The 20,635-nt window shown below is 46.4% G+C and overlaps 1 protein-coding gene across 2 annotated transcripts in view; it reads left to right on the top strand.

Moving 5' to 3' along the window:
- The window catches only part of AKT1 (AKT serine/threonine kinase 1), a 117,077-nt gene extending 97,472 nt beyond the window's left edge, over window positions 1-19,605 (top strand). For both annotated transcript variants that reach the window (XM_080986347.1, XM_080986346.1), the window contains exons 10-14: window positions 2,394-2,522; window positions 11,078-11,292; window positions 13,767-13,854; window positions 15,928-16,030; window positions 17,497-19,605. In XM_080986347.1, the coding sequence (XP_080842473.1) occupies window positions 2,394-2,522; window positions 11,078-11,292; window positions 13,767-13,854; window positions 15,928-16,030; window positions 17,497-17,576 (615 nt within the window). In that variant the 3' untranslated portion in view covers window positions 17,577-19,605. The remainder of the gene's footprint in view (window positions 1-2,393; window positions 2,523-11,077; window positions 11,293-13,766; window positions 13,855-15,927; window positions 16,031-17,496) is intronic.
- Window positions 19,606-20,635: the final 1,030 nt, after the last annotated feature.

The following is a 20,635-nucleotide window of genomic DNA, read 5'->3' as shown; positions in this document are numbered from 1 at the left end:
CCGTGGTAGCTTGCTCCACACTCCCGTGCTTAAAAGCTTACGGCCCTTATTTTTTTATCAGGTGCTCTGCAGCGTGTTAAAACAGACACATGGATTAGAGAAGGGGATGGGTCATAAATCAGTGGCCAAGCACCCGCTTGGCATGCAGAAGGCAGCAAGTTCAGCCCCTGGCATCTCCAGTTAAAAACATCAGGTAGTAGGTGATGATGGAGAGCTCCTTTGCCTGAGACCTGGGGAGCCACTGCCAGTCAGAGTAGGCAGTTCTGAGCTACATGGACAAACAGGGCTGCGTGGCAAAATGGTTGTTAGTCATTCATGCTGTCGCCAAATTGGTGCACTTAATTGCACTGGGCGAACATTGGAAGGTTCAGGTTGGATTTTAAAAATGACTTAACTGAAGTACCGCTGCTCTTGACAGTCCTGAATAACGTGCTAATTGGGGGCATGAATATATATATATATATATATATATATATATATATATATATATAGCCTACTTAAATAAATGAATTAAAAGGGTCCCTCTCTTCTCTTCCCCACCCTCCCAGCTGCCTTCCTTTTCTGTGTGTGTGTTTGTTTCCCACCTGGTAACGCTGTGCAATTTTTTTCCTGGAAGACAGACAATACCTGAGTTATTCATGCATTGCCATTGGTGGCTGCCATGGATACTTTTCGCCAGCTTTGGAAATAAGCGCTGAAGAGGAGCCAGGCCCACCCGCCACTCTGCTTGCCCTGCTGCTGTTCTCCCCACTTTTCCTTCTCCGTACCCCTGCCATCTAACCACTCTCAGGTGCTGGGACTGCCCAGGAGGATGGAGGTGTGCAAGCAGCCCCTGTGGCAGTTCCCCTGGTTTAAGGCACAACACGGTCTCTCTGCCGGCTGCACAGGAGCAAACAGAGCTCAGTGGTGAAGCTCGTTGCTTTGCATACAGAAAACCCCCAGCTCCTGTCCTGCAGGCAGAATGATCAAGAAGCAGGTAGAAGCATCCATAGCCCAGTGGCAGGACATCTGTTCTGCATGCAGAAGGTTGCAGGCCCAGGACCCACCCACCCTGGGCATCGGATGTGCTCCGGTCCTTCTTTAGGGCTTTGTGTTGGGCCATCTGTTTGGCCACTGTGGACTAGATGAGCCTGTGGCCTGATCAGGGTGTCTGTGTATGATTCTCGCCTCCCCGTGCTGTTTTCCTGTGGATAATCCCCTCTTCCTCCCAGTCACTGGCGTTCTCCCCATAAGAGAAAACAAGTGCCGTATTTTTCGCTCTATAAGACGCACCTTTTGCCTCCTGAAATGTAAGGGGAAATGTGCATCTTATGGTGCAAATGCAGGCTGCGCAGCTATCCCAGAAGCCAGAACAGCAAGAGGGATTGCTGCGCAGTGAAAGCAGCGATCCCTCTTGCTGTTCTGGCTCCTGGGATTCAGAATATTTTTTTTCTTGTTTTCCTCCTCCAAAAACTGGTCTGGTGCGTCTTATAGAGCGAAAAATACGGTATGTCATACATATTTTTGCAGTGGGGCAAAGAGCAGTTTTGGAGAACGATCTGTGTTGAGAAAAGGATGTAGGGCCAAAACATTAGTCCTTCCCCTCTCTGCTTTAGTCCTAAACTAAGCTGGGCAACTGTGTCTGCTTTTTGCAGAGATTCAGAGAGAGGAGAGGTCTTCTCCTGAAGGATTTCCTTTGCCTGTCAAGTTTGTCCCTAAAAGTGTAAGCTAGGGAGCCTCCTGGTCCGGACTGGCTCACCCACAGGCTTCAGCTGACCTTCCCCACTATTATCTCTGCCTTGGGCTCCCAGCTGTCAACAATAATGAGGAATTTTACAGGCTACCTGACAAGGCTGTTACATGGATTTTCTCAATAATGTGTTGTGAACCACACTGAACACTCAAAAATAACTTCAGAAATCCTCATTATTACTTATTATTGTTATTAGCTCAAAAGCCTATTCAGCTCAGTTCAAAGGGAGCCATAACAGATACCCAGGTCCGCTTGTTTTCTTTCTCCCTCCCCATCCCTTTTTCCTTTTGTGTTGTGTCTTTTTGATTGTAATCCTCAGGGCAGGAGCTATCTTGTTGTGTAAGCCATTTTGGGAGCCTTTTCAGCTGAAGAGCAGGGTGATCATGCTTTAAATAAATAAACACAATGGGAAGGCAGTGAGAAGAGAGAAACTTCTTTTTAATAAAATGGGCAGTTTTGTTTAAAAAAAGAAATGAAGATTCTGCACTGAATATCCAAATGATTGACTTGTTCCTTCCTCTCTCTCTCTCTCTCTCTCTCTCTCTCTCTCTCTCTTAAAATGGGCAATTTTGTAAAAAAAAGAAAACGAAGATTCTGCACTGACTATCCAAATAATTGACTTGTTCCCCCCTCTCTCTTTAAATTTGATTTTTCATTTAAGTTGGAAAACTTGATGCTGGATAAAGACGGGCACATAAAAATAACAGACTTTGGGCTCTGCAAAGAAGGGATCAAAGACGGAGCAACGATGAAGACTTTCTGTGGCACCCCGGAATACCTTGCGCCAGAGGTACTCTTCATGCAGCCCTTGATTGTATCATCATAAGCAACACTTCCTGTGACAGAAAATAGAGCAGTTCATAAGGCATCGTGTGGGGGCTCCTCGTTTATGGGATGCTGTCCCCAGGGAGGCTCTCCTGGTGCCTGTCTTTGGGCAACAGGCTAAAACATTCCTCTTCTCCCAGGTCTTTGGCTAATTAAACCAACTATGGTCTTTTAAACGGGGGCGGGGGCATTGTTTTTGTTTGCTATTATGATACATATTTTTGTGGTTTTGTAAGGTAAGCTGCCCTGTGATCTTTGGATGAAGGGCTGTATAGCAATGTAAATAATAATAATAATAATAATAGAGACTGTTGGCCAATGCTAGCAAACCACTTGCTGAAGCACCCCCCCCATATTAGCAGGCCACTCACCTGTCAATCATGGGGTGTCATAATGATCCTGATAAGGATCTGAACCATGAAGCCAAAAATGTTCCCCACAGTATGTTCCCCATAACTCAGGGGTCAGCAACCTTTTTCAGCCGTGGGCCGGACTATATTTTGGAAAAAAAATAGAGGTACAAATTCCTATGCCCCACAAATAACTCAGAGATGCATTTTAAATAAAAGGACACATTCTACTTGTGTAAAAATATGCTGATTCCCAGACTGTCTGCGGGCCGGATTGAGAAGGCGATTGGGCCACATCCGGCCCCCGGGCCTTAGGTTGCCTACCCCTGCCATAACCCAACACCCTGACCACTTCACTGGTTCCCTAAACCTGCAATGAGGGCAGAATCACAACATGGGGATGTTGAGACAGTGACAGAGATGTACAGGAAGTGCCTTGAGCTATGCTGAGAGTGCCAAGGACGGTTGTTGCTTTCCATCTCGGACAGTCTTTGTCCTCTGGTTTGCAATGTGTGCGTGTGTGTTAGGTTCTGCGCGGTCCTTTTTGCCACCCAGCGGGGCAGTTTAGCATTTGAGCAATCCGGAGAGCGTCCGTGCGTGAGCGAGTTCCCTGCGTCCGTGAAGCCGCTCGCCCTTTCTTAAAAGAGAAAAGGAGCAGCACTGCTGGCATCCTGGTCATCTGTTTGTAATCGGAGCCCGGCCTCGGAGCCTGTTTGTACAGTTGCTGCATAGTTGTTTTAGGGTCACGCTGGAATTTGGGACATAGATGGCAGCGGCCGGCTTTGATGTGCCTGGTGCGCCGGTCGCCGAGGTGTTTACAGCTGTTGTGCCTTCTCTTGTAAATTCCACCCGTGCAGCTGTTCAGAGCTGTTGGCTCCCAACCTGACCAGCCACTTATTTTAAGTGAAATGACCTTTTTTAGCCTTCTGCTCACCCCACCTACTGGCTGGAAAATAATTCCTTAAATACGAATAGAAAGATGTTGTTTTTGATGGTGGTGGCATCCGTCTGTCTCCGGAGACACTGGAGGAGTGAGCCTTTGGGGGGTGAAGTCAAACCGGTGTGGGGTTGCAGCGCCTTCTGTGGCTGCAGAGACTGCTATGGGAGAGACACGTTTCAGTGGGGCAGATGAGGGCTTCCGGGGAATGGCCCCACAATGCTTCGGAGGTGCCAGAACTCGGTTTCAGTGAGTTCCGGCTGGGGAAAAAAACCCTGGTCTCAGGAGACATTAAAGCAGTGCACCTTTGCAGGTAAAGTCAAACTGTTGGACGGTTCCATTGCCTGCTGTGGATGTAGAGGCCGATGGGGGGAGACATGTTTTGTTGCAGCAGGGGCAGATGGAAGCGCCCAGTGGTGCTGCTGCAGATGCACTCCAAATACAGACGTTCTGAACCGCAGGGATACCAAAGAAGGATGTTAAAAACATCAGAAGGGCCAGTTCTAGCTCGTTGTTAAAGGCGGCGTAGAATTGCAGCAAAGCAGCCTGCCAGGTCTCCCAACCTTTACGGACCCGGGACGGAGACCGCAGCAAGGAGATGGCTTGTCCTGTATACACAAAGCAGCACACGTCAATTTGTCTTGAGACTTCCCATCCCTTCACCTGCCCAGATGAGGGCATAGGTTGCAGATACTCAAGTCTTAACAGATAGCTCCCCTTTCTGGACTTAGAGCCCAGCACCCAAAGCCCACAGATAAGGGTATAACATCAACTCAAGCCAATTTTCTTACATCAAAGCAAATTAATGTAGACATATGAGAGTCCACTGCTGCAACAACTACCAGTTAATTGTGGGGTTCTCTTGACTACCAAGATGGCATTTGCAGAGCTTCCTAACATCTCACCTTTGGTTCAACACCAATTTTTTTAACATGTGTAGAATAGCATTTTTATATGGCATGATCTCTGTGATCAGAAACTTTCCTCCTTCTCCTCCTCCTGTTGTTATGTATTGCATTTATATACCACCTTTCCTCCAAGGAGCTCAGGGTGGCTAATAATAATAATAATAATAATAATAATAATAATAATAAATTTATTTATACCCCACCCTCCCCAGCCAAGACCAGACTCAGGGCAGCTAACACCAGCTATAAAAACAATTAATTAAAATACAACTTAAAAACAAGATTAAAATACAATATTAAAGTTGTATATATAGTTCTCCTTCTCCTTGTATCTTCACAACAGCCCTGTGAGGTAGGTTAGCCTGAGAGTGAGTGACTGACCCAAGTTCACCTGGTGAACTCCATGGCTGGAAAAACTTGAACCCTGGTTTCCCAGGGCCTCTAACCACTACACCACACTGGCTTTCGTTCTAGGGGTGTCTTTTATTCCTTCCCCACCCTGGAGGTCCTGCAGATTCTCTTAAGAACGCAGGACAATAGCTCTCTCCCTGTACCCGGCTACTGTAATGCTCTACGAGTAAATCAGCTTTACCAGAGAGACTCTGACCCTCCTGACTGAAGAAGCTGTCGTAAAATATCCTAGCCGGTAAAATTTGGGCACAAGTAAAAAATAAAGGCAACGAAATCTACTTCGTGCTTTTCAAAACTTCATTTTGCAGACGCGCCAAAAAGAAAACAGCAGCATTGTTAGCGCACATTAGCAGTAGAATAGAATGCAGTTGTAACTTTAAACGTATATATTAAAGTAGGTGATCCATATGTCCCAAGTACGGATGTGATTGATGACTAAAAGTTGTGCATTCAAACATAGAAAAGGTTTGTGAGAGCTTCAGGCCCACTGAGTAGCAAAAGATGGGCGTTTGTCCTTCCAACCTTGAAGTCTCTTTGCAATCATAGCAGCTCAGAGGGCCCACTTTTGTCGTCCCTGTTAGCCCCCACATCGCAGGAATTACAATTAAGAAGTGCATGAGTATCCACAGATAAAAAGGATTGTTCCAAAACAAAGTTAATGCGAACAACAACAAGATCTTGCCAGAAAGAAGACACCACAGGACACACCTGCATTGCCTGCCTTGGAGAGGCATTGTCTGCAAGTCGCCAGCATCTCTCTGAACTAACCAAGGCATCGTGGAGTCCATTTACCACCCCCCCCCCCAGGATGGGGCAGCTTTTGTTGAATTTATCTTCCTTTTCAAAAGCCTGCCTCTGCAAAGTAGTTTTGCTGGCCTCCTCCCAGAGCCCCTTCACTCGATCTGGAATTGGGTTCAGCAAGCAGAATATATTTTTTAAAAAACAACAACTTGATTGCTTTTTTTCTCCTTTCTGAGTCCAGTAGTGGCCCTGACACACTTCTGAGGACGCCACTGGGAGTGCAGCAGGGTCTAGATGCACTTCCAAACCTCTCTTTTCTTTCCCACTAACCCGACAGCAGGGACGCGGGTGGCGCTGTGGGTTAAACCACAGAGCCTAGGACTTGCCGATCAGAAGGTCGGTGGTTCAAATCCCCGTGACGGGATGAGCTACCGTTGTTCAGTCACAGCTCCTGCCAACCTAACAGTTTGAAAGCACATCAAAGTGCAAGTAGATAAATAGGTACCGCTCTGGCGGGAAGGTAAATGGCGTTTCCGTGCGCTGCTCTGGTTCGCCAGAAGCGGCTTAGTCATGCTGGCCACATGACCCGGAAGCTCTCTTGGCCAGTAAAGCGAGATGAGCGTCGCAACCCCAGAGTCGGCCACGACTGGACCTAATGGTCAGGGGTCCCTTTACCTTTTTAACCCAACAGCAATGGGAGGGGAGGTCTCAGTGCAATTATTCTTTTTGTCCCTGCTGCAATGGCAGCATCTCAGGAACCCTGGGCATAGGCCTTGCAAGAGCTCTTCTTGGGCCTCACCAAAAGAGAGCAGCCTCCCTCTCCTCTCCTCTCACTGCACAGCTCAGTTGGTAGACAATGAGACTCTTAATCTCAGGGTCAAGGGTCCGAGCCCAACAATGGGCAAATGATTCCTGCACGGATGAGCTGGGATAGCTCAGTGGGTAGAGCATGAGGCTCTTAATCTCAGGGTTGTGGGTTCGAGTCCCACATTGGGCAAAAGATTCCTGCTTTGCACGGGGCTGGACCAGATGACCCTCATGGTCCCTTCCAGCTTTACAATTCTACGATTCTGTGAATCTCCCGCAATAGCAAAGTCTCTGCTCTTGTTTGCAGCTGCTCCAAGGGGGCCTTGAGAAGTGGGAACAGAAAGTGCTGTCAGGAAAGGGCACCTCTGCATTGTCACACAGTCCCGCGTGCGAAGCCTCCCCAAAGTGCCCCCCCATGCCCCCGCCCTTGTCCCGGTTGCTCGTAAAGGATGATGAGGCTGGCTCCTGGAATCCTGGCAGACGAGGCAGCTGTGTTGGTCTTCTACATATATGGGGGCAGCTGCAGAGCCAGCTGTCGCTTGGTGCGAATCATACGGCAAGAGGCAGGCTGTAAATAGACCTGCGTGGGGTAATCCAATACCTGGCAGCCTCTGGCTTTTTGCTGCAGGCTGACTTCCAGGTTCCAGTGTCCCACCCCCACCCCTCCTCCTTAGCTCCTACTAAGCAGTTAGCAGGCTCTAGACTCGCAGGGGTGTCCACACTTTTTCCAAAGAGGGCCAGATTTGATGAAGTGAACATGCGTGAGGGGCAACCATAGTTGTTGAGACTTTTTTTAGGATTGAGGTTTTTTTAATGAGTTTACCTCAAAGTTGCTGAGCTTTTTTGAGGATTGAAATCGTTGAGCTTGTGGGGGGATTTTCCCCCTCACGATTTTTTTAAAGGATTTAACCCCAGGAAATAAACTGCCACAGAGGCCGGGATGAACCGACTGGCGGGCCACATTAGGCCCTCGAAATGGACTTTGGACATGCCTGCGAGTCTAGAGAGATGGGCAAGCAGGGAGAAGAGCAAACTCTCTAATGTTCGGTTTTCCTCTCTCTCCGCATCATCGTTCACCTCTCTCCACAATCTCTGTGCTTAAGGAAGGCACTTCAGTATGCCTTAGGCGTGACCGGCTTGCCTTTCTGAGTTGTAAGGCTAGTTCCATAAAGCAGGGCAGAATAATTTGGGTTGCTGCAGAGGTTTAAGGCTTCTAACCCTCTTGCTTTTAACTAGTTCTGTGTGTCGGTTTGTTTATTGCACACCTGTCCGACTTTTCCTCCTAGTTGCTCAGCGTGGTTGGTCCTTCCCATTTTATCTCCACAACAACCCTGAGAGGTAGCCTTGAGCTGAGAGGCAGTGGCCAACCCAGGGTGTCACCCAGTGAGCATCACGGCCAAGTCGAGAATTGAATTTGCAGGTCCTGGTCCAACACTCTCTAACCCAGGGAAGGAGAACGTGAGGCCCTCCAGAATTTGCTGAACTACAACTCCCATCGTTCCAGTTACAGATAGGTAGCCGTGTTGGTCTGCCATAGTCAAAATAAAAAAATCCTTCCAGTAGCACCTTTAAGACCAACTAAGTTAGTTCTTGGTATGAGCTTTCGTGTGCAAGCACACTTCTTCAGATGTATCTGAAGAAGTGTGCTTGCACACGAAAGCTCATACCAAGAACTAACTTAGTTGGTCTTAAAGGTGCTACTGGAAGGATTTTTTTATTACAACTCCCATCGTTACTGGCCGCCGGCTGGGGCAACATCTGGAGGACCGAAGGTTCCTCACCCCAGACACTTTAAAATGGCACTATTTCTACTACCGCCAATATGAAGAGGGCATTGAAAAGATAGGCTTCCTTTATTTTTATACAGTGGTACCTCGGGTTACAGGCGCTTCAGGTTACAGACTCCGCTAACCCAGAAGTAGTACCTCGGGTTAAGAACTTTACCTCAGGATGAGAACAGAAATTGCGCGCCAGCAGCACGACGGCAACAGGAGGCCCCATTAGCTAAAGTGGTACCTCAGGTTAAGAACGGACCTCCGGAACGAATTAAGTTCGTAACCGGAGAGGTACCACTGTATTGTATTATTTGTAATTCCTGTGTTGTGGGGAGGTTGGACTAGATGACTGATTCCATCAGTCTACATGACTATTTGTACTTGCTTTTTACATTCATAAATCACCTTCTGCCAGTGCTCTCAAGGTGGTTTAAAAGAAAGAGATATTCCATAAAATTACATGATGGTTAAAATGTCCAGGTACGAGGCGGGCGAACCAAGTGGCGCTGAGCCTCCTCTGAGTCTATGGAGTGATCCTCACTGTCTCTCTTTTGAGATGCAGCCCGGTGAAAGACTCACAGCAGAGTCGCTTCTGGGTGAGGGAGGCCAAATTGCGGTTGTTCTTGGCCAGCCTTTTAAACAGAGGAACAAGAACTCCTTAACAGCAAGAGTGTTAGAACTGTAAAAACCTCTGCAGCTATCCTGCTGCGTCATTTATTGCACGGTGCATATCGGTAGCAATAACAATAAGGCAGTCGTTCTTAGGGGGTTGGGAGCATGTTGTGAGTTTGCACCCTCTGCTGTTTCACTGCACACCCCCCCCCCACTGCGCTCATCCCATCCCCTGTAATTCCTCCCCCAGCTAAACACGCAAAGTTTTTAAACTGTTCTTCATAACACTTGATCTCTTCTGTCTGTTTGTTTTTGCTCATCTCTCTTTGTGTGGGGTAGGGGAGAGGGGTACTTTTCCTAACTCTGTTGTGAGATGTTGTTTTTTTATGCTGGGTATTGTAACCGTATATGTGGTCGTCCCGCCCCCCAGTGTTGAAACCTCATAGATTTCTGTTTATGTTTCAGATGGGTGGAATTTGCAAGACGATTTCTAATGAGGTTCTTAGCCTGCATTTAAAAACAAACAAACCCGTTAAGAGTTCCCAGTTGTGTGTGTGAGAGAGAGAAGGGGGGGGCACAACTGTCAACAGAATAGTTAAAGGTCTGGAGGAGTTTTGGAAAGCTTTCACATCTCTGGCCAGTTGAGTTAAAATGCCCTCAAGTGCCATTGTGACGATGGAATTTGTCAAAGCTTTGAAGTACTTCAAGTAATTCTTTTGTATGATGGCAACAGTAAATCCCTTCATCTGATGCAAAACTATCTCCATTTCTATACGTATTCCTGTGCATCTACCCATATTTTAAATACCTCGGGTTACATGCGCTTCAGGTTACAGACTCCGCTAACCCAGAAATATTACCTTGGGTTAAGCACTTTGCTTCAGGATGAAAACAGAAATCACGCAGCGGCAGCAGGAGGCCCCATTAGCTAGTGGTGCTTCAGGTTAAGAACGGACCTCCAGAATGAATTAAGTTCTTAACCCGAGGTACCACTGTACTGGCTTCATTGCCCATCATGATAAAACCTTTTCATCCATTTCTTGTCCCATTAGAGTAACCTCTTTTTGCATATGCATAAACATACAGACTGCCTTGGGTACCAGGTTTCTGTTACGCCCCTATAGATGCTGTTGGCCTCAAACTCCCATTACTCCCAGGCAGCATGTCCAGAGATCAGGGATGATGGCAGCTCATAGAATCGTAGAATTGTAGAGTTGGAAGAGACCCAAGGGTCATCTAGTCCAACCCCCTGCAATGCAGGGATCTCAACTAAAGCATCCATGACAAATGGCCATCCAACCTCTGCTTAAAAACCTCCAAGGAAGGAGAGTCCGTCACCTCCCAAGGGAGACCGTTTCATTGTCAAACAGCTCTTCCCCTCAGAAAGTTCTTCCTGATGTTTAGTCAGAATCTCCTTTCTTGTCATTTGAAGCTATTGGTTCGGATCCTACCCTCCAGAGCAGGAAAAAACAAGCCTGCTCCATCTTCCATGTGACAACCCTTTAAATATTTGAAGATGGCTATCATGTCTCCTCTTTTTCCAGGCTAAACATGCCCAACCAATCCTTATAAGGCTTGGTTTCCAGACCCTAGGTCATCTTGGTTGCCCTCCTCTGCTTGTCAACATCCTCCTTAAATTGTGGTGCCCAGAATTGGACACAGTGTTCCAAGTGTGGTACCTGACCAAAGTAGAATAGAGTGGTATGATTGCTTCCCTTGATCTGGACACTAGACTTCTGTTGATACAGCCTAGAATAGCACTCGCCCTTTTTTGCTGCTGCCTCACCCTGTGGGCTCAGGTTAAGCTTGTGTCTTACTAAGACCCCATGGGAGGTGGGGAGAAGGTTCCTCATCCCTGGCCTGAATGGATGCTGTGCAGGAAACAAAAAAAGGCCAGGACAGGAATTCCTTCATTCTGCTTATCTGATCCATGAATGAGTTAGAATTGCCATTGACATAAAGCTCTGGCCTTCTTGCAGGTGCTGGAGGACAATGACTACGGCCGTGCGGTGGATTGGTGGGGCTTAGGAGTCGTCATGTATGAAATGATGTGCGGGCGTCTCCCTTTCTACAACCAGGACCACGAGAAGCTCTTTGAGCTCATTCTCAGCGAAGAGATCCGGTTCCCACGCACGTTATCGCCCGAAGCAAAGTCGCTTCTGTCGGGCTTGCTGAAGAAGGATCCGAAGCAAAGGTGAGGCTTTGGCATTCCTGGTCTTCCAATGCAGGCGGCTCCTAAACCCCGTATTCCCGGAGGCAGATTCAGGGCAGGTCAAAGGGAGTGCTTCTTCCCAGAAGGCATAGTTAAACTAAGATGGACACACACAGTCCATTGTTAAACTGCCTCCCACAGGATGCAAGGATAACCAGCAACTTGGATGGCTTTTGAAAAGGATGGTACAAATTAGAGGAGGAGAGGGCTATCTAATGGCTACTAGCCTTGCACACCTTTGAAAGCCAGTGGCTAGGAATCTCAGGTAGGAAGAGTCTTGCTGCTGTGCTCAAGTCCTGCTTATGGGCTTCTCATGGGCATCTGGCTGGCCGATGCGAGAACAGGATCCTGAACTAGTTAGTAATAATAATAATAATAATAATAATAATAATAATAATTATTATTATTATTATTATTATTATTATTTATGATTTATACCCCGTCCATCTGGCTGAGTTTTCCCAGCCACTCTGGGCGGCTCCCAATCAAATGTTAAAAACAGTACAGCATTAAATATTAAAAACTTCCCTAAACAGGGCTGCCTTCAGATGTCTTTTAAAGATAGGATAGCTGCTTATTTCCTTCACATGTGAAGGGAGGGTGTTCCACAGGGTGGGCGCCACTACCGAGAAGGCCCTCTGTCTGGTTCCCTGCAGCCTCACTTCTCGCAATGAGGAAACTGCCAGAAGGCCCTCAGAGCTGGATCTCAGTGTCTGGGCTGAACGATGGGGGTGGAGACGCTCCTTCAGGTATACAGGACCGAGGCCGTTTAGGGCTTTAAAGGTCAGCACCAACGCTTTGAATTGTGCTCAGAAACGTACTGGGAGCCAATGCAGATCTCTCAGGACCAGTGTTATGTGGTCCCGGCGGCCACTCCCAGTCACCAGTCTAGCTGCCGCATTCTGGATTAATTGCAGTTTCCGGGTCACCTTCAAAGGTAGCCCCACGTAGAGCACATTGCAGTAGTCCAAGCGGGAGATAACTAGAGCATGCACCACTCTGGCGAGACAGTCTGCGGGCAGGTAGGGTCTTAGCCTGCATACCAGGTGGAGCTGGTAGACAGCCGCCATGGACACAGAATTAACCTGCGCCTCCATGGACAGCTGTGAGTCCAAAATGACTCTCAGGCTATGCACCTGGTCCTTCAGGGGCACAGTTACCTCATTCAGGACCAGGGAGTCCCCCACACCCACCCGCCCCCTGTCCCCCCAAAACAGTACTTCTGTCATGTCAGGATTCAACCTCAATCTGTTAGCCGCCATCCATCCTCCAACCACCTCCAGGCGCTCACACAGGACCTTCACCGCCTAGTTAGTAGGACTGGGCGATATATCAATATATCGCCTCAAACTAGTTTGAAGTTCATATTGTGATATTGGCATCGTAATTTCTGACATGGCGATGTAACGTGAATCACATGGTGTGTGTGCTATGCAAAAATCACGGTGTGGGGAAAACCGTGAAGCCAGCTAATGCTTCTCACGATTCCTGCAGCCCCTGTTAACTCCGCCAGCTCAGCTCTCCCCGGCCTCATGCAGGGGGCAGCGAATCACAAGAGCAGGCTCTGGCAAAAATCACAGTGCTGGGAAAACCGTGAAGCCAGCCGATGCCCCTTCATAGCTCCCTCCTTATTTCAGACCATGGTGGATCACACTGTTTAACTGGTGTTATGTCATGATGCCGAAAACCAGATACCGCCCAGCCGTATGGACGGGCCATTGTGCTCTTTGTTCTCCTGTGCTCTCCTGCTGTGAGTCGGTTCTAGTGCTGTAACTTCCTGGCTTGTTTAAGTCAGAGTTCCCCTTTGTGCCTAGAGCATCCTCTAAAATGAGCAGTGAAACGCCTTCTGTGTCATCCCAGTGTCCGAATGTGGGGAAATGGAACATCACAGAGCAAGTAAAGATTACAAAGCGTTTCTTCCTCTTCCCCCACCCACCCACAAAAAAAATCCACTCTGGAGACCACACTGCAGTTCAGGATGATTATTTGACCTGGTTTCAAAGCTGTTGAATGTTTTTCTGTGAAATGCACGCTTAAGATTCTTTTTTGTTTAGGCAAGCCTGTCCAGGCATGTAGTTATTGATGTGTTTTATCCTTTTCTCGCTGTTCATTTTAATTCTTTTTAAATGCATTTGAATTGCTTTTAACTGATAATTTTAATAACATTGTTTAAACTGTTTAGAAGTTTTTATTACAGGCTTTTTTATTAGAGGTTTACTAGAGGGTTATTCAGAGGTGGTATATAAATTTTGTTAAATAAATAAGTGGCGCAATCAGCATTCAAGGTCGCGCAGGGCCTACTTGGTAGAGGCACCATCCCCGTCCACACACTTCTGCATCATCACTTAGCAACGAGTCATTTTCGCAAAGGCCAAATGAGCACCATTATAAAACCGCGTATAAACGCAAAACGTTTGCACTGTGCTAAAGTGGTGCTGGTACTTTTCTCCCCACAGGTTAGGCGGTGGACAGGATGACGCCAAGGAGATTATGCAACACAAATTTTTTGCTGGCATCGTATGGCAAGATGTGTATGAAAAAAAGGTATTCAGAGTTTTGCATGTTGGAAGATGTGATTTGTTGGTGCTTCACAGCAGGAGGCAGTAATGTAAACCAGTAAACCAGGGATTGGGAACTGCAGGACGGTCTGCCCCCCCCCCTTCCTCATAACCCATGGCTTTGCTAGTGTGGCTCTCTGCCACCCTCTAGTGTTCAACACCCACAAAAGTTTATAGCTGGTGTAGCTGTTTGTTAGCCGATCAAAATGGGCTTTTTTGGCTCACAAATGGGCCTTTTTGGCTCACGTAGTGACGGCTGTTGGATTCAGCGGCCTTGAGGATGGTTCCTTGATTAACATTTCACTGAACGTTGCTGTCAGCATGGACGTTTCCAAGTATCATGCCATTCAGGTTAATTAAAAAGGCCTTGTGCAATCAGATGGGAAAGATGGTTTACAGTTGCCTTTGCCCCCTGTGTGTCAGCATCTTCCTCCTGTCCCTGTTCAGAGCCCATAAAACTTCCCAGAGCTTATCCTGCTTCCCTTGTCTCCAAGCTTCTTGCAGAGAAAAACAGAAGGGGTGAGTCAGGTTCAGTGAGTGCCAGCCATGCCATCATTTACCTCCATTTCTGCTTTGCATCTCTTTTAAAAAAACTGGCTCCATGTCTTGTTGCATTTTTTGAATGTTTCACAAGGAATTTAAACACTTTAATAGCTTAAGTCCCTGGTCGCTGCCCTGTAGGAGTTTTCGCACTGCGGTGCTGTAGAGTTAAAGGCCAAGCTTTGTGCATCTTTACATAGCATGCTTCAAGTTGAAGCCTTAATATTAAGGAGACCAGAATAGTTTTGCAACAGACTGTTCTCTCTCCTGCCGCCACCCCCAACTCCACGTTCACGCAAGAACTCCTAGGAGTGCAGCTGCATTGTGTAAGCAGATATGGGGGTGTCCCCATTGCTTGCACTTTGGAAAGGCCTTTGCTCAACTTTCTGGGTGCCAGTAGTCTCCCGTGTAGGTAACCTGCGACGTACCGTGGAACCAAAATTTCAGCTGTCTTGTTTTCTGCTTCCTGGTTGATGCCTCGTCATTATGAATTCAGATCAAGCCTTGCTGGCTCTCAGGTTGCGTTGGGAAGTGGTCCAGCATTTTTATGAGTACGGAAAGTACTCTTATTCCATGCAGGCATGCACAATCAACAGAATTATAATGGCAGAATTCCCTCTCCCCCCCCCCCCCAAGAAACCCCCCCCCCCCATTGACCTTTTCTTAACACATAATAGTGGTGGCTCAGCTTTATCTTCTTCTGCATAGGCTTCTTCTCTTTTTGCCCATCTGATGCCAGTACTGCTTTGATCCTAGGGTGGCTGACCAGTGGCCCTCCGGACGTCACTGAACTACAACTCCCATCAGCCCCAGCCAGCATGGCTAGTGCTCAAGAGAGCATGGGGGTTGTAGCCCAGCAATGTTGGAGGGCCACAGGTTCTCCATCCCTGCCAGCCCCCACTAGCCCTAGGCGGGACTACCACTGGCGAGGCACAATGTTGTTTGACTCCAACTCCCATCAGCCCCTGCCAACATAGCCAGTGGTCAGGGATGATGGGAGTTGTAGTCTGGAAGGCACCACATTGGCTACTCTTGGCTTAGCATTATGCCATAAATGGAGCCGTGTGGCCTGCGCTGGGACATAGCAGTTTTATGTGAGCAGGTGGTTATGTATAAACTAGTTGCGCTGTTTTCTAAAACTGACAGTATAATCACTTGGCTTTTTGCCCCTAAGTCGTGGACATCATAACCTTGTTCCCCATCGCTTCAGATTGTGAATTAAAACAAACAAAAAAGTTAAAACAACATAGACATATTTAAATTGGTCAGCATCACGCTTTAAGGTCCATCTGTCTGCTCTGTGGGGTCTTGAGCTCTAAACGACCCACCCATTGTCTCAAGTCCAGTACACCAGGCAATCATTTAGAAAGTGGGTGAAAAGCCAGTTCAGGTGCCAGAACTACATTATGCTAAGTGAAATCAGCAGAGTGAGTTAACCATTTTTAAAGGAGCGAAACAACACACCCACCCCTGCCAATGGTAAATTTTGATGGTTTTTTTTCCTCTTCCTTTCTTCCAGCTCATACCACCATTTAAACCGCAGGTGACATCTGAAACGGACACACGCTACTTTGATGAAGAATTCACAGCACAGATGATCACTATCACCCCTCCTGATCAAGGTAAAAACTGCTGCGGTTGTCATTATAAAGACTTACATCACTCTATATCACCAGGTTTGTCTTAATGAAAGGATTGCCTGCACTGACAGGGACTCAGCCAGTATCTCCCAGAAAGCAAAGACTTAAATCTAGTTCTCAGGAGTTTTATCGAAAGGGTTGGGAACCTCTGGCTTGTAGGCAAATCTCAGCCCACCAGGGGGTTCATGAGGGCTCAACTTCAGCCCAGTGGTTACGAGTGGTTCAGATGTCAACTGGAGGAGAGAAGGATGCTAAATTATGCACATCTTTCCCCAACCAAGTCAGCCATGATTTAACCCCCGCCTCCTTAGTTGAGCAGGATCCCATGAAAACCTGTTCCTGATTCAGGAAGGATATTGCATTGAAATCCCCTACAAAAATAAAGGTTTTTCAACCAGCTCCTGTTTGAACCTCTGGTTTTACGACGTCCAAACAGGAATGCTGGGCTGGTTGAAAGTCGTTCTGCAGGCTCCCTTCTTTAGACTTTGTTTGGCTTCACCTTCCTGTTCCCAACTCCCATCTGCTCCAGCCAGCATGGCCAAGAGCCATGGATGATGGAAGTGCCCTGGGAGGGTCCCCAGTTCCCCATTCCTTCCATTATTCTTGCCTCTCTCTTCCCCCTTCGTTGGCTAGACAACCGGTGTAGACTTAGCTTCTTGAGACAGGGAGCCACAGTGTGTGCGTTCTGAAGTTACCCGGTAAACTAGGAGTGGACAAAAGAGAGAACGAGAGCTACTTGGAGATCACTGGGAGGAACAATTGCAACCACAAAACTCCTTTTTGCAACTCTATTAGGCTGCTAAGGTAAAGAAAGGTTAGGAACATAGGAAGCTGCCTTAGACCAAGTCAAAGCATTGGTCCATCTTCCTCAGTGTGTACACTGAATGGGAGCATCTCTCTCAGGTTTCAGGCAAGGGGTCTCTCCTGGGGATGGCACAGATTGGACCTGGGACTTTTCTGCATAAAGCCCCTAACCCGGAGCTAACTCCTGTGTGAAAGGACTGTGAGCTCAGTTTAGTTTAATGATTCCCAGCTCGGAATATGCTCAGAGGACCCTGTTCTTTAATTGTAGTCTTCCCTGTTCTACTGGTACAGTCAAGGCCATACTCGCCGTCACAAACTGATAAAGGAGAGGGCTCTGAGCGCTTGTTTATACAGCTGGGTTTCGGCTCAAGAGCTCAAGTTAAAGCATTTTAGCTAAGGAAAAATAGGGATTTTGGTGCAGTTTCAAACTGCCTGCACAGTCAGTTTTGGGTTTGGGAAACCCATTCCTTTAGTAACACAACACATCTTTTTGCATCTAGCTCTGGTTAGTAGGTCTTGGGTAACCAAAACAAACTAAAACAAAGTAGACCCGACAAGCCTGAAGTCTTTAAAGCCTTGCTTGTAAAGCATTGCACGCATTGGTATCTCGGCAGATTAACAGAATGCTTTCTTTCTGCTTCCAGATGACAATATGGATTACGTCGATAGCGAGCGACGACCGCACTTCCCTCAGTTCTCTTACTCGGCCAGCGGAACGGCTTAGTGTTTCATTTATCCATTCACAGGAACCAATCAGACTGCATTTTGGGGACCTTATAATTTCGACGGACACTAGAGATCTCTCTACGATACATGATTTGCAAACTATGTTTGTACTACAGTTTAGTTGAATTTGTAGGAAGCCTCACAGGTTGTGTATTTAAAACAATCCTGATGCATTTTTGAATCGGAATCTCTGAAGCAATTTTGAGGAAGGAAGACAAAGGAGCCACTCATAGAGCGCAATTAAAAATGTAAGAAAAAGGCTTTTTCTTCTGAAAAACGACCTTTTTTGGTTTTTAAGAATATGCACCAAAACTGTTTTCTTTCTAGCAGTTTCAGATTTTCCATTATTATTTGGTTTTGGGGGTTTTTTTGTGGAAAACTTTATTAAAAAGTTAAAAAAGAAGTTGTTTAAGGTTTTCAACCTAGCAGCAGCAGCAGTGACCATTTGAGAAAACCTCTTTTTTTTAATTTATTGCATACCATTTCATTATGTAAGTAGTGAACCTGCACTCTGAATAATTAGATATATTTAGGATGAGAGACAGATTTAGGTAGTGCAATACAAGCAACAATGCAAAAATAGCCGGAACAAACTCTGGAGATAGCAATAGGTTCAGCCGCTATTTGGACAGAAACGAAACAAAAAAATGTCAGCAAAGTTAAGATACTAATTATAGGAATGGCACTAACAGCCTCAATGAGGTAAAATCAGAACCGATATACCACACCTTCTTAAAAGACAGTACACAGTTACATATCAAATGGAGCTGTATGGAACTGTATATTTTGCAGTGCACTGGGAGGTAGTCTACTAAAGGCAGTGAGTTTTAATTATTCCATCTGAGTGTATTTATCTAGGTTTAATCTTGCTGAATACCAGCAGATATCCACGGGCATTTTCTCTTGCCATGGGCCACGTTGAAACCAGCAGAAGTCGTACAAGGGTCTTTCTGCACTCATCTTCCCAGACTATATTCTCATCCCAGTTTCCTACTAGTTGTGCCTTGGAAAAACGAGCCAGTTTTACCAACTTCAACTGGGGAAAAAACCCAAAACCCAAATGCTTCTTAGTTGCAGAATTGACCAGCAGAGAGAGGGGTGAGCAGGCATGCCTGTATATTAAATGACAAAAGGAAAGGGGGGGGATGCCGACAGCAACCGCACAATATTCCTAAGCGACGAAAAATCTTGCCAAACGAGTTGACAAGTCAAATTTCAGGCACCGAAGCCATAGCTTTGTTCGTGTATTTATAAAAGGCAGTTCTAAAAATGGGAACGCGAAATGCACGTTGATATTACTACATCCATGTGTTCCGTCACTCGCTTCAGTGTACATTTTTAATGATTATTTTTAGGGGGGTGGGGAGGAAAGCTCAGTGGCGACACCAGCACTTGGATCCAGGGGTGGGGAATGTGTGGCCCTTTGGAGCACTGTTGTGCTCGCTCTCAGGGGCCGATGAACATTGCGATCCAACAACATCCATGCGCCTGCAAGTTCCCCATCCCTGGTGAGGAGGAAGCTCTGCCTTTTGCAGCTGCAGATGGGTGTAAAAGAAGAAAAATTGGGTGAAACTTCCCCGTGTTCGAAAAGCGAGCTCTCTCTTCCCCCATGCCCTGCCCTTTATTATCACTTCGTTTTGCATTTTCACAGAAGCCACCTCATTTTGAATCTGCCGGACGTTTGTAACTAAATTGTCTCTTTGCCTTTTGACACGGGCCAGGATTTCTGAACGCTCGCTTGTGCCGCGAATGAGTTTATTCAGTTGTGGCTTTATGTTCTTTTTAGATATGCTTTTGTTTCTGTTCTCTTATCTGTGCAAAAAAGTTGATTGAATATACTGCAGTTCCTTAACACCTTTTTTTTTAATTTGAAAGGGAATGTACCCTCAGTTTTCCCTCTACATGAAATCCCATCATTTTGTGTGTTCTTTTTTGTTTGTTTTTTACAACATTCAACTCTAGTATTTTTACTTATGATATGAAAGTTTCCCTCAAAATACTTCAATAAAATGTGCTTTAACAAGTTAGCTCGGGCCTTGCCTTTGGTGGAACAATGCAGACTTTTGAAAGAGCAAAACTGGATGCACAGTTTTCTCCCTGCCTGCTGTGCAATGGATTTGGGAGAGCCTTGCTAAAGGCTGAATTATCAGCCGCTATAAGAAGGTGGGGGCACACAAGCTGTTGCCAAGGAGCTACAGTAGAAAAAGGAGCAGACCGAGGTGTGTGTTTGATTTTACATTATATGTACAAATACATATATCTGCCCTCAAAGTCGGGAGGGGGGGGAGAGGCGAGAGGTCGACCATAATGAGAACTTCGTTTCCAGCAAATACAAAATGGGAAGTGTTTAAGGAGCATCTCATTATCAGGTCTTTGTCACAAAGATCTCACGACTGGGAGACTGATCAGACTTGGTACAGAGATGCGCAATAAGCCATGCTGCTGAGCTCACGCAAGCGAGTGTGAAAGGTGGAGGGTGGGAAGGGGGAAAGCTGGTCAGGGGAAACAGGGCTGAAGTCTCTCCAAAGAAAAAGCTGCTACAAAGGGTTCACTTGTGCAATAAAATCTGGCTGAGCTGAGAGCAGCATATAGGTTTTTTATAAACACACACACACACGGCAAGCTTTCAGATACAAAACCTGCTTTACAACAGTGGATTTTTACTACTTGGACATAAATGTGGCTGCTCTAGCTTGAAATAAAGCTACTCTGATAATTAACCAATCCCAAAATGCAGCCTGCTATAACTTGCTCTCCCTCAAAATTTTCTATCTTGACTTTTTTCCTGATGGGTGTCCAATGCGAAACGATGATTTTTAAAAGTTAAAAGTACCTAAACTTTCCTACTTACCTGTCCCCTATGTAATGCAACTGGTGTCATGGACAACCACTTGGCATCATTTTATGATATGACTTGTATCAGGAGAGTCTACAAGTTTGTGGTTGAGTCTCTTTGAAGGTTATGTCGTCAGGGTTGTTTCAGCTTTTCATGCATACCCAAACACTCTTACTTGGAAGGGAGTTAAATTAAGTCATATAAGTAGGTTTATAAATATA

This window comes from Podarcis pityusensis (genome assembly GCF_964106645.2).
Source record: "Podarcis pityusensis genome assembly, chromosome: 1".
Taxonomy (NCBI): Eukaryota; Metazoa; Chordata; class Lepidosauria; order Squamata; family Lacertidae; genus Podarcis; species Podarcis pityusensis.
Note: the sequence above shows the minus strand (reverse complement) of the source record. Positions and strands in the feature narration are given on the sequence as shown.